We start from the raw sequence: 15,425 nt of genomic DNA on the forward strand, positions 1-15,425 counted from the left end.
TCATTTTTATTGTTACTATATGGCTACATTTCCTTCCCAGCGTCACCCCGTACTTCGCCTGACGTCTCACTTTCACACATCGCCAGGACAGGATGGAGAAGACAGGATCTGAGGAGGGGAATGGGGTCTTAGCATGCAAAGTCTGGATCAGAACAGGCCATCAATCCGCAGAAATGTTTCCTGGATTTCTGTGGAGCAGACGGTCCATCCATGTGTATAAAAGACAGCGTTCTATGTACAATCCCTGGCTGCTCTGTGCACTGAACAGGGTGCCCCCCAAAGACCAGCACACTGCTCTCCTGAAATACTCTGTGCTGCTGTCACCCTGCTCCCTCCACCACATATCTCCCAGAATCCTTGCTGCCTGCCATCCTCGGTGACTGTCTACTTGTCAGTACAAGGCTGCGGTCACACATTCAGTATTTGGTCAGTATTTTACCTCAGTATTTGTAAGCCAAAACCAGGACTGGGTGATAAATGCAGAAGTGGTGCATATGTTTCTATTATACTTTTCCTCTATTTGTTCCACTTACAAATACTGATGTAAAATACTGACCAAATACTGCTAGTGTGACGGCAGCCTTACTCTGCAGTCACCAACAAAATGGCTGCTCACTGGGTTCCTGAATATCATCCTCTTATCCCTTAGCAAACGCCCAGAAGGGAAGGAGAGGAGACATCACACATAGCAGACTCCGCCCATAATTACTGCAGTGCAGTAATGTGAGCTAGTTGTACACTAGGTCTTTCTGAAATTTCAGCAGCTGCTCCCCCTAGTGTTTAAAAGTGAAAATTCCAAAACTTTTCAAATTATTTTTCATATTTTACTAAATTATAAACAAATGAAAATATTTTTTAAGAAAATTTAAACATTAATTCTTTACATTTTTACAATTGCTGTAAAAAAATTTTTTTTATGGCACCTTCCCTTTAAGTGATTTTCCTTTTTTCACCAATTTTATGCCCGCAGACCAATTTAGATGCATAAAAGCAAACTAAGCTTTACTTACCCTCCCCAGGTCTAGCACTGTGCTTCTGACGCTGCCCTGATCTCTGTTTGGTCGCAGCGGTGACGTGTTGCAGCCAATCACTGAGCTCAGTGGTTCATGCGGTCTACAATGAGATAGTCACTGAGCTCACTGATCAGCTGCAGAACGTTGGATGTGACTAAGACACAGCTCTGGACCTAGGAAGGGTAATTAATACTCATTTTATTTTATTTTTTACATTTACCTGGGCCTGTGGGTTGTAGATTGATGGATGAGGAAAATCGCTTTAAAACTTGTATGATTTTAATTGCACTAAAGTGTAACGCTATTACATGTTTTAGTGAACTATATAATTGGGTCTTTTCAGAACATGTCTGCACAGGCAGCTTGGTGGCTCAGTGGTTAGCACTGTTGCTTTGCTGCGCTGGGGTCATGGGTTCAATTCCAACCAAAGACAACATCTACAAGGAGTTTGTCTGTTCTCCCTGTGGTTTTGTGGGTTTCCTCCAGGAACTCCAGTTTACTTCCAAATGCGTACTGATAGGTGATCTAGATTGTGTGCACCAATGGGGAGAGTGCCAATAATGTATATAAAGTGCTGTGGAATATGATGGCACTATATGAGCAATGCGTAAAAAATAAATGATACGTGTTATTTCAGTCATTTGTAAGGTTTAGATTAGTCATAGTGTTATTTAGAAAGTTTTACCTATGGTGCTGGCGTGGACTGAGCTCTCTACCGAGTCTTCCTGTTATACCTCCATTCTCTAAATTTACATTTAGCTTCTCTTGTCTTGTCTCTTTGTTTGGAGATGATGAGCATTTCACATTGTCACTGCATGTAAAAAATAAAGATGCAATTATTTTACTATCCATCTGTAGGTTAATGAAAGATCAAGTGTTCAGTATACATATGTGTATATATATATATATATATATATATATATATATATATATATATATATATATATATATATATATATATATATATATATATATATATATATATATATATTACAACTCTGGCAAAAGTTAAAAAGTTAAGAGACCACCACATCAAGGCCCTGTCATGGGCAGCCCAATCTCCAGACCTGAACCCCATTGAAAACCTCTGGAATGTAATCAAGAGGAGGATGGATAGTCACAAGTCATCAAGCAAAGAAGAACTGCTTACATTTTAGCACCAGGAGCAGTGTGAAAGACTGGTGGAAAGCATGCCAAGACGCATGAAAGCTGTGATTAAAAATCATGGTTATGCCACAAAATATTGATTTCTGAACTCTTCCCGAGTTAAAACATTAGTATTGTCGTTTCTAAATAATTATGAACTTGTTTTCTTTGTATAAACTGAGGTCTGAAAACACTGTTTTTTTTATTTTGACCATTTCTCCTTTTCAGAAAATAAACCCAAAATTTATTGCTTGCAAATTCAGAGACATGTTGTCAGAAGTTTGTAAACTAAAAGAACAATTTCCATTTTACTCAAAAATATACCTATAATGATAAAAATCAGATAAACTGAACATTTTGCAGTGGTCTCTTAATTTTTGCCAGAGCTGTGTATATACAAGTAAGACAGCTACTAATGTTAAAGGGAAACTGTCCGCAGGAGTAATACTCCTAAGCAGTCTATATCAGCATTTAGGTCATAGATAGCTGAATAAAATGATAGCTTGATATCTACGATCCGATGTCTTATTAAAAAAACGATGTGTTTCTCAATATATAAATGAGCTGTTCAGGACTATAAGCTGGGCACTATTCTGCATGAGAATCTGCCTCCAGAGCTTATTTTTAATAAAAGGAAGAGTTACTAGTGTGAGACATGTAACTAACACAGAACAGTAGATCTGAACTTTGTCTCATTACAAACACATTTGCAGCAGCTCTACAGCTCAGCTGTATTGCAACACTACTGCCTGTGAGATGGAAGTTGAAAGTGAGAGGAACCTGTAGATGTGTCAGTTATAACCTCTGTGAGGCAGTGACAGGTGTTATATGTGAGGGCCGCTATGTGTCACACAGGATGCACATAGAAGCATATTAAGACCGCTGGAGTGCATTGCAGTCACAGATATAGGTGTGATTGAAGTGCAAAATAAAAGTAAGTTTGGTCTTGGGCAAGCTATTTGCCCAAGGCAGATTTAAGAAAACTCGGCATGGGTTTATATTTTTGGAGCGAACTACAGGATGATAGTGGGGCAGTTTGCTCCCTCCGGGACGTGTTTTGCAAGTGGCTCATGGCCACAGATTCTATTTAAAAACCCTGCAGCAAAGGGTTGAGTGTGTCAGTGTTTGTTTGCAAGTAGCAGAGCAGATGGCTCTGCAACGTCCTGCTTGTGTGAGATAACACAGAATCAAGAGCAGCGAATGCCTGGCATCCTGCAGTGTGATACAGTGGTGCAGTCACCCTCGGCAACTGGTCTCGACTAAGGACTGTTGTGATACCCCGCTGCGATCCGGAAGATACCGTGTGATGATTATTTTGTGAGTTGTTTGGACATTAAATACGTTTGCTGTGAACTTTTCCTCAGTCACTGCCTCATTTACTGCACGATATGAACACCACGGCACTACACCACACTCAGCTCTGTAGTGAGATCAGGAGAGCAGAGATCAGCCATAACATATTACACTGGTAACAAATACACATCACACTGTTAACACCTTCTTTTATTTATAATAAACTTTAGAGGCAGATTCTCGTGCAGATCAGTGCCCGACCCATAGTCCTGAACAGCTCATTTACATATAAGAAAAATGTGGTTTTCTCTGGAATAAGACATCAGATCGGGAAACCAGGAAAGGGTTCTTTACAGTTAGAGCACTCAGACTGTGGAATGCCCTACCACAGGAGGTAGTAATGGTAGACACTATAACAGCTTTTAAAAAAGGGCTAGACGATTTGCTTGATACACATAACATTGCGGGTTATATCTAGATTAATGACGAAATGTACAATTGGTGGAGAAAGGTTGAACTTGATGGACCTAGGTCTTTATTCAACCTACGTAACTATATAACTATGTAAGATCGCACATATAAACGTATCATGTTATTGGGCTTCCTATGACCTACATGCCCATAGAGGTGGCTTAGGAGTGTTGATCCTACTGACATTAAAGACAGGAATTCAAATAATAAGAGCGTATATATTATCATAAATCACAAAAGATTCTGTGAATGGGTTTACGTTAATATTCTAACATAGACAAACATATTATCAGAACCCTGTAGGATTTACTATGATTTCTTAAGTTTTCAAATAAATTTGTCTAGAAAAGAAAATAAATAAGCTGTAGACATTGCTGAGATATTTGAAGGAGTGTTATGCCCCTTTTGCTCTGTTTGGCTTTTCTTCACCTTTCTTTCATGTACTGTTGGAAATGCTTTCAAACGAGAGGAAAATACAGATCAGATCCAAGTGGTTAAAGAGGTTGTCCAGGCCTGTGACAAAAGTCTACAGACACTCCATGTGACTGCAGGGTGCAGAATCGTGCATGCTGTCACAATTCGCAGGACTGAGCATGGGATCACGTGGCCTCATATATATGTGATTTGCATTCTTGTGGTTAGTTCTACTGGGAGAAGCCGAACAAGTCTAGTGACTGCAAATTTTTCTGCAAATCCTGGACAACCCCTGTAAGCCAAATTTCTGACTGGGCATGACTATGTAACACCTTTTGCATGTCAGGTATATCTTAGGCCACCTTGGTAGACTGATTAACAGATTAATTATTTTAATTCTTCTGGCTGATGTGTAGTGTTTCCGCAAGATTCAGAGCTTTTGCAGTCTGTCTTTGCTTTCTCTAACTGCCTGATGGGTCGTAAATATGTATCCGAGCATTCATAACTATGGAAGGGCCCTTAAGGGGTTGGAAAAGATAAAGTATAAGAAGAGGCATACATTGAACCTCTATACTAATATATGCATAACCCACATTTCTATTTAAGAAAGTTATCATGCAGATCAATGTATTACCACTGTCAACTCCACAGAACCTTGAAGGAGTACTGAGCAGTAAAACAGCTATATACATCTATAAAAATGTATGGGGCCACACTGTCCCTCCTGGCTCTCTGTATGCAGTATTCATATTTCACATAGAGGCTTCCAATGTTTGTGAGAAAAAATGTGATATGGTGTATCGTGTTTGCCCCTAGAAGTGTTGCATGTATGGTGTCTCCATACTGCACAATACGGAGGCACCATGAGGTAGAGCGAAGAAACAGACTTTGCTGTGAGGATGTAACTGTAGCTTGGTTGTTTTGCACCATGAGGTAGCGTGGAGCAGCAGACTTTGCTGTGAGGATGTGACTGTAGCATGGTTGTTTTGCGCCATGAAGTAGCGTGGAGCAGCAGACTTTGCTGTGAGGATGTGATTGTAGCATGGTTGTTTTGCACCATGAGGTAGCATGGAGCAGCAGACTTTGCTGTGAGGATGTGACTGTAGCATGGTTGTTTTGCACCATGAGGTAGCGTGGAACAGCAGACTTTGCTGTGAGGATGTGACTGTAGCATGGTTGTTTTGCACCATGAGGTAGCGTGGAGCAGCAGACTTTGCTGTGAGAATGTGGGATGTGACTGTAGCATGGTTGTTTTGCACCATGAAGTAGCATGGAACAGCAGACTTTGCTGTGAGGATGTGACTGTAGCATGGTTGTTTTGCACCATGAGGTAGCGTGGAGCAGCAGACTTTGCTGTGAGGATGTGACTGTAGCATGGTTGTTTTCCACCATGAGGTAGCGTGGAACAGCAGACTTTGCTGTAAGGATGTGACTGTAGCATGGTTGTTTTGCACCATGAGGTAGCGTGGAGCAGCAGACTTTGCTGTGAGGATGTGACTGTAGCATGGTTGTTTTGCACCATGAGGTAGCGTGGAGCAGCAGACTTTGCTGTGAGGATGTGACTGTAGCATGGTTGTTTTGCACCATGAGGTAGCGTGGAGCAGCAGACTTTGCTGTGAGGATGTGACTGTAGCATGGTTGTTTTCCACCATGAGGTAGCGTGGAACAGCAGACTTTGCTGTAAGGATGTGACTGTAGCATGGTTGTTTTGCACCATGAGGTAGCGTGGAGCAGCAGACTTTGCTGTGATGATGTAACTGTACCATGGTTGTTTTGCACCATGAGGTAGCGTGGAGCAGCAGACTTTGCTGTGAGGATGTGACTGTAGCATGGTTGTTTTGCACCATGAGGTAGCGTGGAGCAGCAGACTTTGCTGTGAGGATGTGACTGTAGCATGGTTGTTTTTTGATACAACTAGAGATGAGCGAACCTGATCCTAAAAGTTTGGGGTTCATACCGAACAGTTAGTGTCCGGTACTAAACACTGAACATGGACTTGTCCAGAAAGTCCTTTGTAGTTTTCAGAGTTTCGGGAAAAGTCCGTCAAAGAGAAAGAGAGAGATTTTTTTCCCAAATCCAAAGTTCGGGTCTCCATTGTTTTCAATGGGGTTCAGGTTCTGGTTTAAGTTCAGGTACAGTTCTGGTACCTGAACCAAACTTTGGACTAAAGTTTGGATTGTGTACCAGAACCTGAACTTCCACAGGTCCGCTCATCCCTAGATGCAACAATTTCTTCTTAACAAAAAGCAGTTTTCCTTCTGTAGCTGCCATTTTACTATAAAAATATCATTGCTTTGTTTTATAATTTCTCTCAGTAAATGTGTACTTGAAGGTCAGTGAATATACAATTTCTTGCCAGTGATCTATAACAGCCTTATTAAAACTCAAGTGGTCACACAGAGTTAAGAAAATGATTGCGCTATGCATTGGCTAATTCCAGATTTACAGTGTATTCAAGAGGTAATTACAATCCAAGTTACTGAGTGGGAGTTGAGACATCCAAAGGAGAAACTATTGTTGTGGAGAAAAAAACCCATTCAGTTTAAAGGTGACATGAGAATCGTTGAGTAATACAGAAATCAGCATTATGCTGTGAGAAGTCACAGTATGTGCCTGGAATTTGAGCAGCTAGTGCTGAATAAGTCTCATCACCATTCTATTACAGACAGATTTCAGTCTGACACCCTCTGATGTTGTTTTCCTAAGCGTCAAAACATTGACTAACAGCATCTGCTATAATTTTATGCTACAGCCAAAAACCCAGATAAAGAACAATAGCTTTTCTTGGATTTGTACACCAATTACAGCAGGTTCTTTAAACCAGACATATAAAGCATCACCTGTACCTAAAATCAGGCAGTGAATGTGGGGGATATTAGTGAGCTTTCCCACTGTGGAAATTGCTCTATAAAGCACAGGTAGATTTTCTTGCATGTTTCAAAACTCGTTATGCAAAAAATAGAAACCCTTAAAGTGTACCTGTCACGTATGTGTCAATGGCGAATAACACTATACCTGTCCATTATGTAACTTGAATCCTGAATTTTTCACCACTTTTCGTATGAAGAGTTACACTTTCAGCTCTCTCTGAGGTGGTAGATGGAAACTAGCTGCAATGATGTCTCCTACACCCAGCACTAAAAGAGATAGATTCCTGCTCTTATTTATCAGCACACAGATAAAAGCAGCGTGAGCTGTGGAGACATTATATAGCGGTGCTGAATTGTATGTCCATGGCTACCGTAAGGTAAAACAGTTGCTCGTATCTACAACATGATCTGCCTGTGTCTACTTGGTCTCTCACTGTGCTGAGTACTCCTTACTAAAAATGAGCGAATTTGATCAGGTCCCTCCTTATTCGGCAAGCTATAGCGCTTACCAAATAAGCTGCAGAGAGACCCCGGAAACATGGGGCAAGCCGGCTGTTCAGCACCACAGCTGCATGTGTTGTGGCTGTGTCACAGTCACAACACATGCATTGAGAGCCTGTGTGTTGTGACTGTGACACAGCCGTGACACATGATGCTTTGGAGCCAGACAGCCAGACAGCCGGAGCATTCCAGGTAGCCGGGTTCCCTCTGCAGCTTATTCGGTAAGGCTACTTTCACACTAGCGTCATGCACTGCACGTCGCTATGCGTCGTTTTGTAGAAAAAACGCATCCTGCAAAAGTGGATGCGTTTTTTCTCCATTGACTTGCATTAGCGACGCAGTGCGACGCATTGCCACACGTCGCAACCGTCGTGCGATGGTTGCGTCGTATTGCGTCGGACCGTCACCACCAAAAAACGTTGCTTGCAACGTTTTTTGGTGCGTCATTCCCGTCTTTTCCGACCGCGCATGCGCGGCCGGAACTCCGCCCCCGCCTCCCCGCACCTCACAATGGGGCAGCGGATGCGTTGAAAAACAGCATCCGCTGCCCCTGTTGTGCGGCGCATTCACTGCTAGCGTCGGTACATCGCAACGACGCAATTCGTCGTGCGTCGTCTGACGCTAGTGTGAAAGTAGCCTAAGCGAAATTGCTTGCCGAATAAGGAGGGACCCGATCAAATTTGCTCATGTCTAGTAAGGAGCACTCAGCACAGTGAGAGACCAGGTAGACACAGGCAGATCATGTTGTAGATACAAGCAGTACTAAGGGCGGCATGGTGGCTCAGGAGATAGCACTGCAGTCTTGCAGCGCTGAAGTCCTGGGTTCAAATCCCACCAAGGACAACATCTGCAAGGAGTTTGTATGTTCTCCCCATGTTTTTGTGAGTGTTCTCCGGTTTCCTTCCACACTCCAAAGACACACTGATAGGGTTTTTAGATTGTGAGCCCCATTGGGGACAGCGATGATAATGTGTGCAAACTATAAAGCGCTGCGGAATATGTTAGTGCTATATAAAACTAAAGATTATTATTACTGATACTGCTTTGTTGGCAAGAAAATAAAACTAAATATGGCTCTTGGAATAAGGGTAGGACAAAGCAAGAAAGAAAAGAAAAATGCCTGGTCATGAAGTAGTTAAAATTGCATATGAACAATAAAGTAAGCAATTTCTTATTTATATATTTTAACAAGTTTGTGAAAATTGTTATGTCAATTATTAGATAGACTGCAAGGCAAAAAAAATTACCAAAGCAGAATAGTTTCAATCTGATTAGGTACCCAAAAAAAAACTAAAGTAAATAGTAAGACAAAAAGAAAACCCTAAAAATACTTTATTGAATATGAAAAGAGGTTAAAAAATGCTCAATTGTATTCCCAAAACAAATATTAAACAAATATTAGTTGTAGTAAAAAATATATTGTAGAGTGCACAAAAAATAGGAAAAGGGTTGGGTCTGGCTGGCTACTTCATCTCTAGGAAAACAGGTTGAACACTTTGTGACCAAATTACTTCATATTATTATTATGGAAAGCAGCAAAAATATATCAGATGGGTAGAGCAAAGGCACAGAGAAAGCTGCAATAATCTTAGTCTTCCATTGTAAAAATCCTGCCTAACCACCGAGGTTTGCACCCTAAACATTTGCTCAATTCTGTCCCTGCTTGGCAATGGTTGTACCTATAGATCAGGGGTCCCCAACTCCAGTCCTCAAGGCCCACCAACAGGTCATGTTTTCAGGATTTCCTTAGTCTTGCCCAGGTGATAATTGCATCACCTGTGCAATACAAAGGAAATCCTGAAAACATGATCTGTTGGTGGGCCTTGAGGACTGGAGTTGGGGAACACTGCTATAGATCACTTATTTAGCCCTAAACCCTCACAAGAATACAAAATCAACGCTACAAATAGAACAATTATTCTGCAGTGTCAAAAATAGAAAAAAACTAGTAGAAAGATACACTCAGGATCAAAAAATTACTTTTGATGCATTATTGTAAAAACATAGGAAGTTCAAGGTCTCTACTAATGTGATCCACTCTGCTGTGACGTCCATGTTGTGGTGTACAATCCACCAGAGTGCACGTGTCTTAACAGAGAGATGTACTGGAAGTAATGTATAGTATGTAGGTGGTGACATTGCTTCCTTAACGTTGGTTGCCAGGACACTAGGGAAGATGACAACATCAACTCTCAATTGAGGTAACCGGGACCAGTGGGTAGCAGCATTGTTTCTTTGGTAACACATCTAGCAAGAATATCACATGATCCCGTTGAGAGCAATTGACCTCATCGCTGGAACAGCATCGGCACCAGAGGAGCATATAGGTGTTATTATATCACAAGGGGGGAAATACAAGGATTGAGAAGGGGTTGATCGAGTATTGGACAGTCCCTTTAAAGAATATTGTGTTACTGTCACCCACATGAACCAAGTGGACATGCTGAACAATCGTAGTGTCACTATGGGGATTAATGGTACCAATATGGTCTCCTATATGTTTTCACAGTTCACATTTTGTTTTGTCCATTTAGTCTAGAGGGCAAAAACAAGTCCAGAGAAAAATGACACCCATAATCTTACAGCTAATGAAACATCTGTTGTAAAAAAAAAACTTTTGAAACTGAGACTCTGCTTACCAGGGGTAATGCATTTACAGATCTTATATGATGTACACTGATATATGCCTACGAGTCTACGATCAAAGCAAGTTCCAGAATTCCTAGGGGGTTCATAGTGACTGTCTGCCAAATCTGATCAAATGTCCATGGTCTAGGAGCTACAATATCGTTCAGGTCAGGGTCGGCACACAAGACACCCCAGTATTTTTTGAGGATACCCATCCCCTCATCAATTTGATTATCATTTGTCCTAAAAATATGGATGATATGACTACCTTCCTTATTTTGTTTTAGTACAAGTAAAGGTTGTCTCCCCATAGCCAAAGCATGATTATATGCTCCCCTAAATATGGGATGATGGTATCCCATTTGTCTTGCGAAATCCAATAACTTGCCCTAGTGGTCCACTCCAAAACACGGAGACATGTCCGATTGTGATCCAAGTCTTTTATCAAACTATAGTCTATAGGTCCATGAAAAAACTGGCCCGTACTGTGCAATCTCTGTTGCTGCAAGTAGAGACAGCTTTTCTTCTGCATCATCGGAGAGGTACATATCACTGAAGCTGGCCGGGATCTAACAGTGCGTTTCCAACTATCCTGACCAGTTTCAGGGCAGTGCATACAAGCTCTATTATATAGAGCTTGTAAGCACTGTGCAAGTTCGGCCTCCAGCATCCAGAGTATGGTGGTCTCCAGCATCCTAACTTTCTTACCATAAACGATAAACTAAAAAAGTATAGCTAGCTCGAGACCGGGACAAAATATTAATGAGTAAATTGCACAGTTTCTTGTTTTTACAAGCACTTTACAATTTTACTCTACTAGGAAGTTGTGATTAACTCAATATGTCTTTGTATGTCCTTGAAAAACTCATCCAATGTTCAGTGGTTTTAATATATTCTACAATAGAACCTGCAGTTTCCTTCAGACGATCTCCATTACTAAATGATACAGAATGAGTTAAACACTTGTGTGATGCTTCAACCCTACAGCTTCTTCCAAGGTCTAAATTTAGGCATTAATGTCTGGGGGGTGGAAAGCAAGATGTTTTGATTGCATTTGCTTAGAATAAATCCCTCCGACAAGGCGATTCTGATAGTGTAGAATAAATGGGGGAGTTGTGGAAGGAAGCCCCTCCATGGAGCTGTGATTAATAATCATGTGGATTCCTGGAGTTTGTTATGGAAAATTATAATAGCAAATCAGGGAGAATCTTTCCCTGTGATTACACTGATTCTGAAGTGGCTCTGATTATGTCAGAAGCTTTGTGGTACATTATTGGGATGTATAACGCCAGCTGCAAGACTTTGGCAGGCGCAGTTAAAAGGTGCAGTTTCATTCACCCAGTCTAATTTGTTTGTGCTAATTTAATTCTGTCATCGTTCTGGATACAGTACATATATTATTGTCCCAATACTGCAGTGTTCAGCTCATTCAGTTCTTGTCTGCATAGATTAGATAAAATTACAGGGTGGTGTCTGACAAGTCTCTAATTTATGCGAAACGCAATGGGCTCTGTAATAGTGACGGTCATCACTTCCCATGGTAGGAGCATTATCAATGGAATTCTACGTATAACTATTAAAACGGAAACGTTCCAGCATAATATAGAATGTGAAGAGTTTACTAATGTCTTCAAAGAAGAATTACTTGTTTTAGCTTGATGTATATATTACATGAACAGAAAACTGTACAGCCCCCATTGAGCGACTCCAGCATGCTCAGTGCTCATGGTGTCAACCATTATGTAAGTTACAGTCCTCCGTTATTATTTCTTGTCAGCCTTGTATTCTATTTAACAAAGTATTATAGCCTTTAACCCCTTCATGACCCAGCCTATTTTGGCCTTAATGACCTTGCCGTTTTTTGCAATTCTGACCAGTGTCCCTTTATGAGGTAATAACTCAGGAACGCTTCAACGGATCCTAGCGATTCTGAGATTGTTTTTTCGTGACATATTGGGCTTCATGTTAGTGGTAAATTTAGGTCGATAATTTTTGAGTTTATTTGTGAAAAAAACGGAAATGTGGCAAAAAATTTGAAAATTTCGCAATTTTCACATTTTGAATTTTTATTCTGTTAAACCAGAGAGTTATGTGACACAAAATAGTTAATAAATAACGTTTCCCACATGTCTACTTTACATCAGCACAATTTTGGAAACAATTTTTTTTTTTGCTAGGAAGTTATAAGGGTTAAAATTTGACCAGTGATTTCTCATTTTTACAACAAAATTTACAAAACCATTTTTTTTAGGGACCACCTCACATTTGAAGTCATTTTGAGGGTTCTATATGGCTGAAAATACCCAAAAGTGACACCATTCTAAAAACTGCACCCCTCAAGGTGCTCAAAACCACATTCAAGAAGTTTATTAACCCTTCAGGTGTTTCACAGCAGCAGAAGCAACATGGAAGTAAAAAATGAACATTTAACTTTTTAGTCACAAAAATGATCTTTTAGCAACAATTTTTTTATTTTCCCAAGGGTAAAAGGAGAAACTGGACCAGGGACGTTGTTGTCCAATTTGTCCTGAGTACGCTGATACCTCATATGTGGGGGTAAACCACTGTTTGGGCGCACGGCAGGGCTCGGAAGGGAAGGAGCGCCATTTGACTTTTTTAATGAAAAATTGGCTCCAATCTTTAGCGGACACCATGTCGCGTTTGGAGAGCCCCCGTGTGCCTAAACATTGGAGCTCCCCCACAAGTGACCACATTTTGGAAACTAGACCCCCCCAAGGAACTTATCTAGAAGCATAGTGAGCACTTTAAACCCCCAGGTGCTTCACAAATTGATCCGTAAAAATGAAAAAGTACTTTTTTTTCACAAAAAAATTATTTTAGCCTCAATTTTTTCATTTTCACATGGGCAACAGGATAAAATGGATCCTAAATTTTGTTGGGCAATTTCTCCTGAGTACACCAATACCTCACATGTGGGGGTAAACCACTGTTTGGGCACATGGTAAGGCTCGGAAGGGAAGGAGCGCCATTTGACTTTTTGAATGGAAAATTATCTCCATCGTTAGCGGACACCATGTCGCGTTTGGAAAGCTCCTGTGTGCCTAAACATTGGAGCTCCTCCACAAGTGACCCCATTTTGGAAACTAGACCCCCCAAGGAACTCATCCAGAGGCATAGTGAGCACTTTAAACCCCCAGGTGCTTCACAAATTGATCCGCAAAAATGAAAAAGTACTTTTTTTTCACACAAAATTTATTTTAGCCTCAATTCTTTCATTTTCACATGGGCAACAGGATAAAATGGATCCTAAAATTTGTTGGGCAATTTCTCCTGAGTATGCCGATACCTCATATGTGGGGGTAAACCACTGTTTGGGTGCACGGCAAGGCTCGGAAGGGGAGGCGTGCCATTTGACTTTTTGAATGGAAAATTAGCTCCAATCGTTAGCGGACACCATGTCGCGTTTGGAGAGCCCCTGTGTGCCTAAACATTGGAGCTCCCCTACAAGTGACCCCATTTTGGAAACTAGACCCCCCAAGAAACTTATCTAGATGCATAGTGAGCACTTATAACCCCCAGGTGCTTCACAGAAGTTTATAACGCAGAGCCGTGAAAATAAAAAAATAATTTTTCTTTCCTCAAAAATGATTTTTAGCCCAGAATTTTTTATTTTCCCAAGGGTAATAGGAGAAATTGGACCCCAAATGTTTTTGTCCAGTTTGTTCTGAGTACGATGATACCCCATATGTGGGGGTAAACCACTGTTTGGGCGCACGGCAGGGCTCGGAAGGGAAGGCACGCCATTTGGCTTTTTGAATGGAAAATTAGCTCCAATCATTAGCGGACACCATGTCGCGTTTGGAGAGCCCCTGTGTGCCTAAACATTGGAGCTCCCGCACAAGTGACCCCATTTTGGAAACTAGACCTCCCAAGGAACTAATCTAGATGTGTGGTGAGCACTTTGAACCCCCAAGTGCTTCACAGAAGTTTATAACGCAGAGCCATGAAAATAAAAAATAATTTTTCTTTTCTCAAAAATGATTTTTTAGCCCACAATTTTTTATTTTCCCAAGGGTAACAGGAGAAATTGGACCCCAAAAGTTGTTGTCCAGTTTCTCCTGAGTACGCTGATACCCCATATGTGGGGGTAAACCACTGTTTTGGCACACGTCAGGGTTCGGAAGGGAAGTAGTGACGTTTTGAAATGCAGACTTTGATGGAATGCTCTGCGGGCGTCAGGTTGCGTTTGCAGAGCCCCTGATGTGCCTAAACAGTAGGAACTCCCCACAATTGACTCCATTTTGGAAACTAGACCCCCAAGGGAACTTATCTAGATGTGTAGTGAGCACTTTGAACCCCCAAGCGCTTCACAGAAGTTTATAACGCAGAGCCGTGAAAATAAAAAATGTGTTTCCTTTCCTCAAAAATATTTTTTAGCCCAGAATTTTTTTATTTTTGCAAGAGTAACAGGAGAAATTGGACCCCAAAAGTTGTTGTCCAGTTTCTCCTGAGTACGCTGATACCCCATATGTGGGGGTAAACCACTGTTTTGGCACACGTCGGGGTTCGGAAGGGAAGTAGTGACGTTTTGAAATGCAGACTTTGATGGAATGCTCTGCGGGCGTCAGGTTGCGTTTGCAGAGCCCCTGATATGCCTAAACAGTAGAAACCCCCCACAAGTGACCCCATTTTGGAAACTAGACCCCCCAAGGAACTTATCTAGATGTGTGGTGAGCACGTTCAACCCCCAAGTGCTTCACAGAAGTTTACAACGCAGAGCCGTGAAAATAAAAAATCATTTTTCTTTCCTCAAAAAAGATGTTTTAGCAAGCAATTTTTTATTTTCACAAGGGTAACAGGAGAATTTGGACCCCAATATTTGTTGCCCAGTTTGTTGTGAGTACGCTGATACCCCATATGTGGGGGTAAACCACTGTTTTGGCACACGTCGGGGTTCGGAAGGGAAGTAGTGACGTTTTGAAATGCAGACTTTGATGGAATGCTCTGCGGGCGTCAGGTTGCGTTTGCAGAGCCCCTGATATGCCTAAACAGTAGAAACCTCCCACAAGTGACCCCATTTTGGAAACTAGACCCCCCAAGGAACTTATCTAGATGTGTGGTGAGCACG

The 15,425-nt window shown here is 41.4% G+C and overlaps 1 protein-coding gene across 6 annotated transcripts in view; it reads right to left on the reverse strand.

Moving 5' to 3' along the window:
- Nucleotides 1-15,425, reverse strand: part of SRRM4 (serine/arginine repetitive matrix 4) — a 201,441-nt gene that overhangs the window by 109,832 nt on the left and 76,184 nt on the right. For 4 of the 6 annotated variants that reach the window (XM_077292100.1, XM_077292129.1, XM_077292106.1 and 1 more), the window contains exon 2: nucleotides 1,699-1,824. The exons of 1 other annotated variant lie outside the window; for it this stretch is intronic. In XM_077292100.1, coding sequence (XP_077148215.1) covers nucleotides 1,699-1,824 — 126 coding nt within the window. Of the gene's footprint in view, nucleotides 1-1,698; nucleotides 1,825-7,352; nucleotides 7,477-15,425 lie in introns of those variants that run through there. One more of the 6 variants, XM_077292117.1, reaches the window with a different exon arrangement.

The sequence above is a fragment of the Ranitomeya variabilis genome, chromosome 1 (assembly GCF_051348905.1).
Source record: "Ranitomeya variabilis isolate aRanVar5 chromosome 1, aRanVar5.hap1, whole genome shotgun sequence".
Lineage (NCBI taxonomy): Eukaryota > Metazoa > Chordata > Amphibia > Anura > Dendrobatidae > Ranitomeya > Ranitomeya variabilis.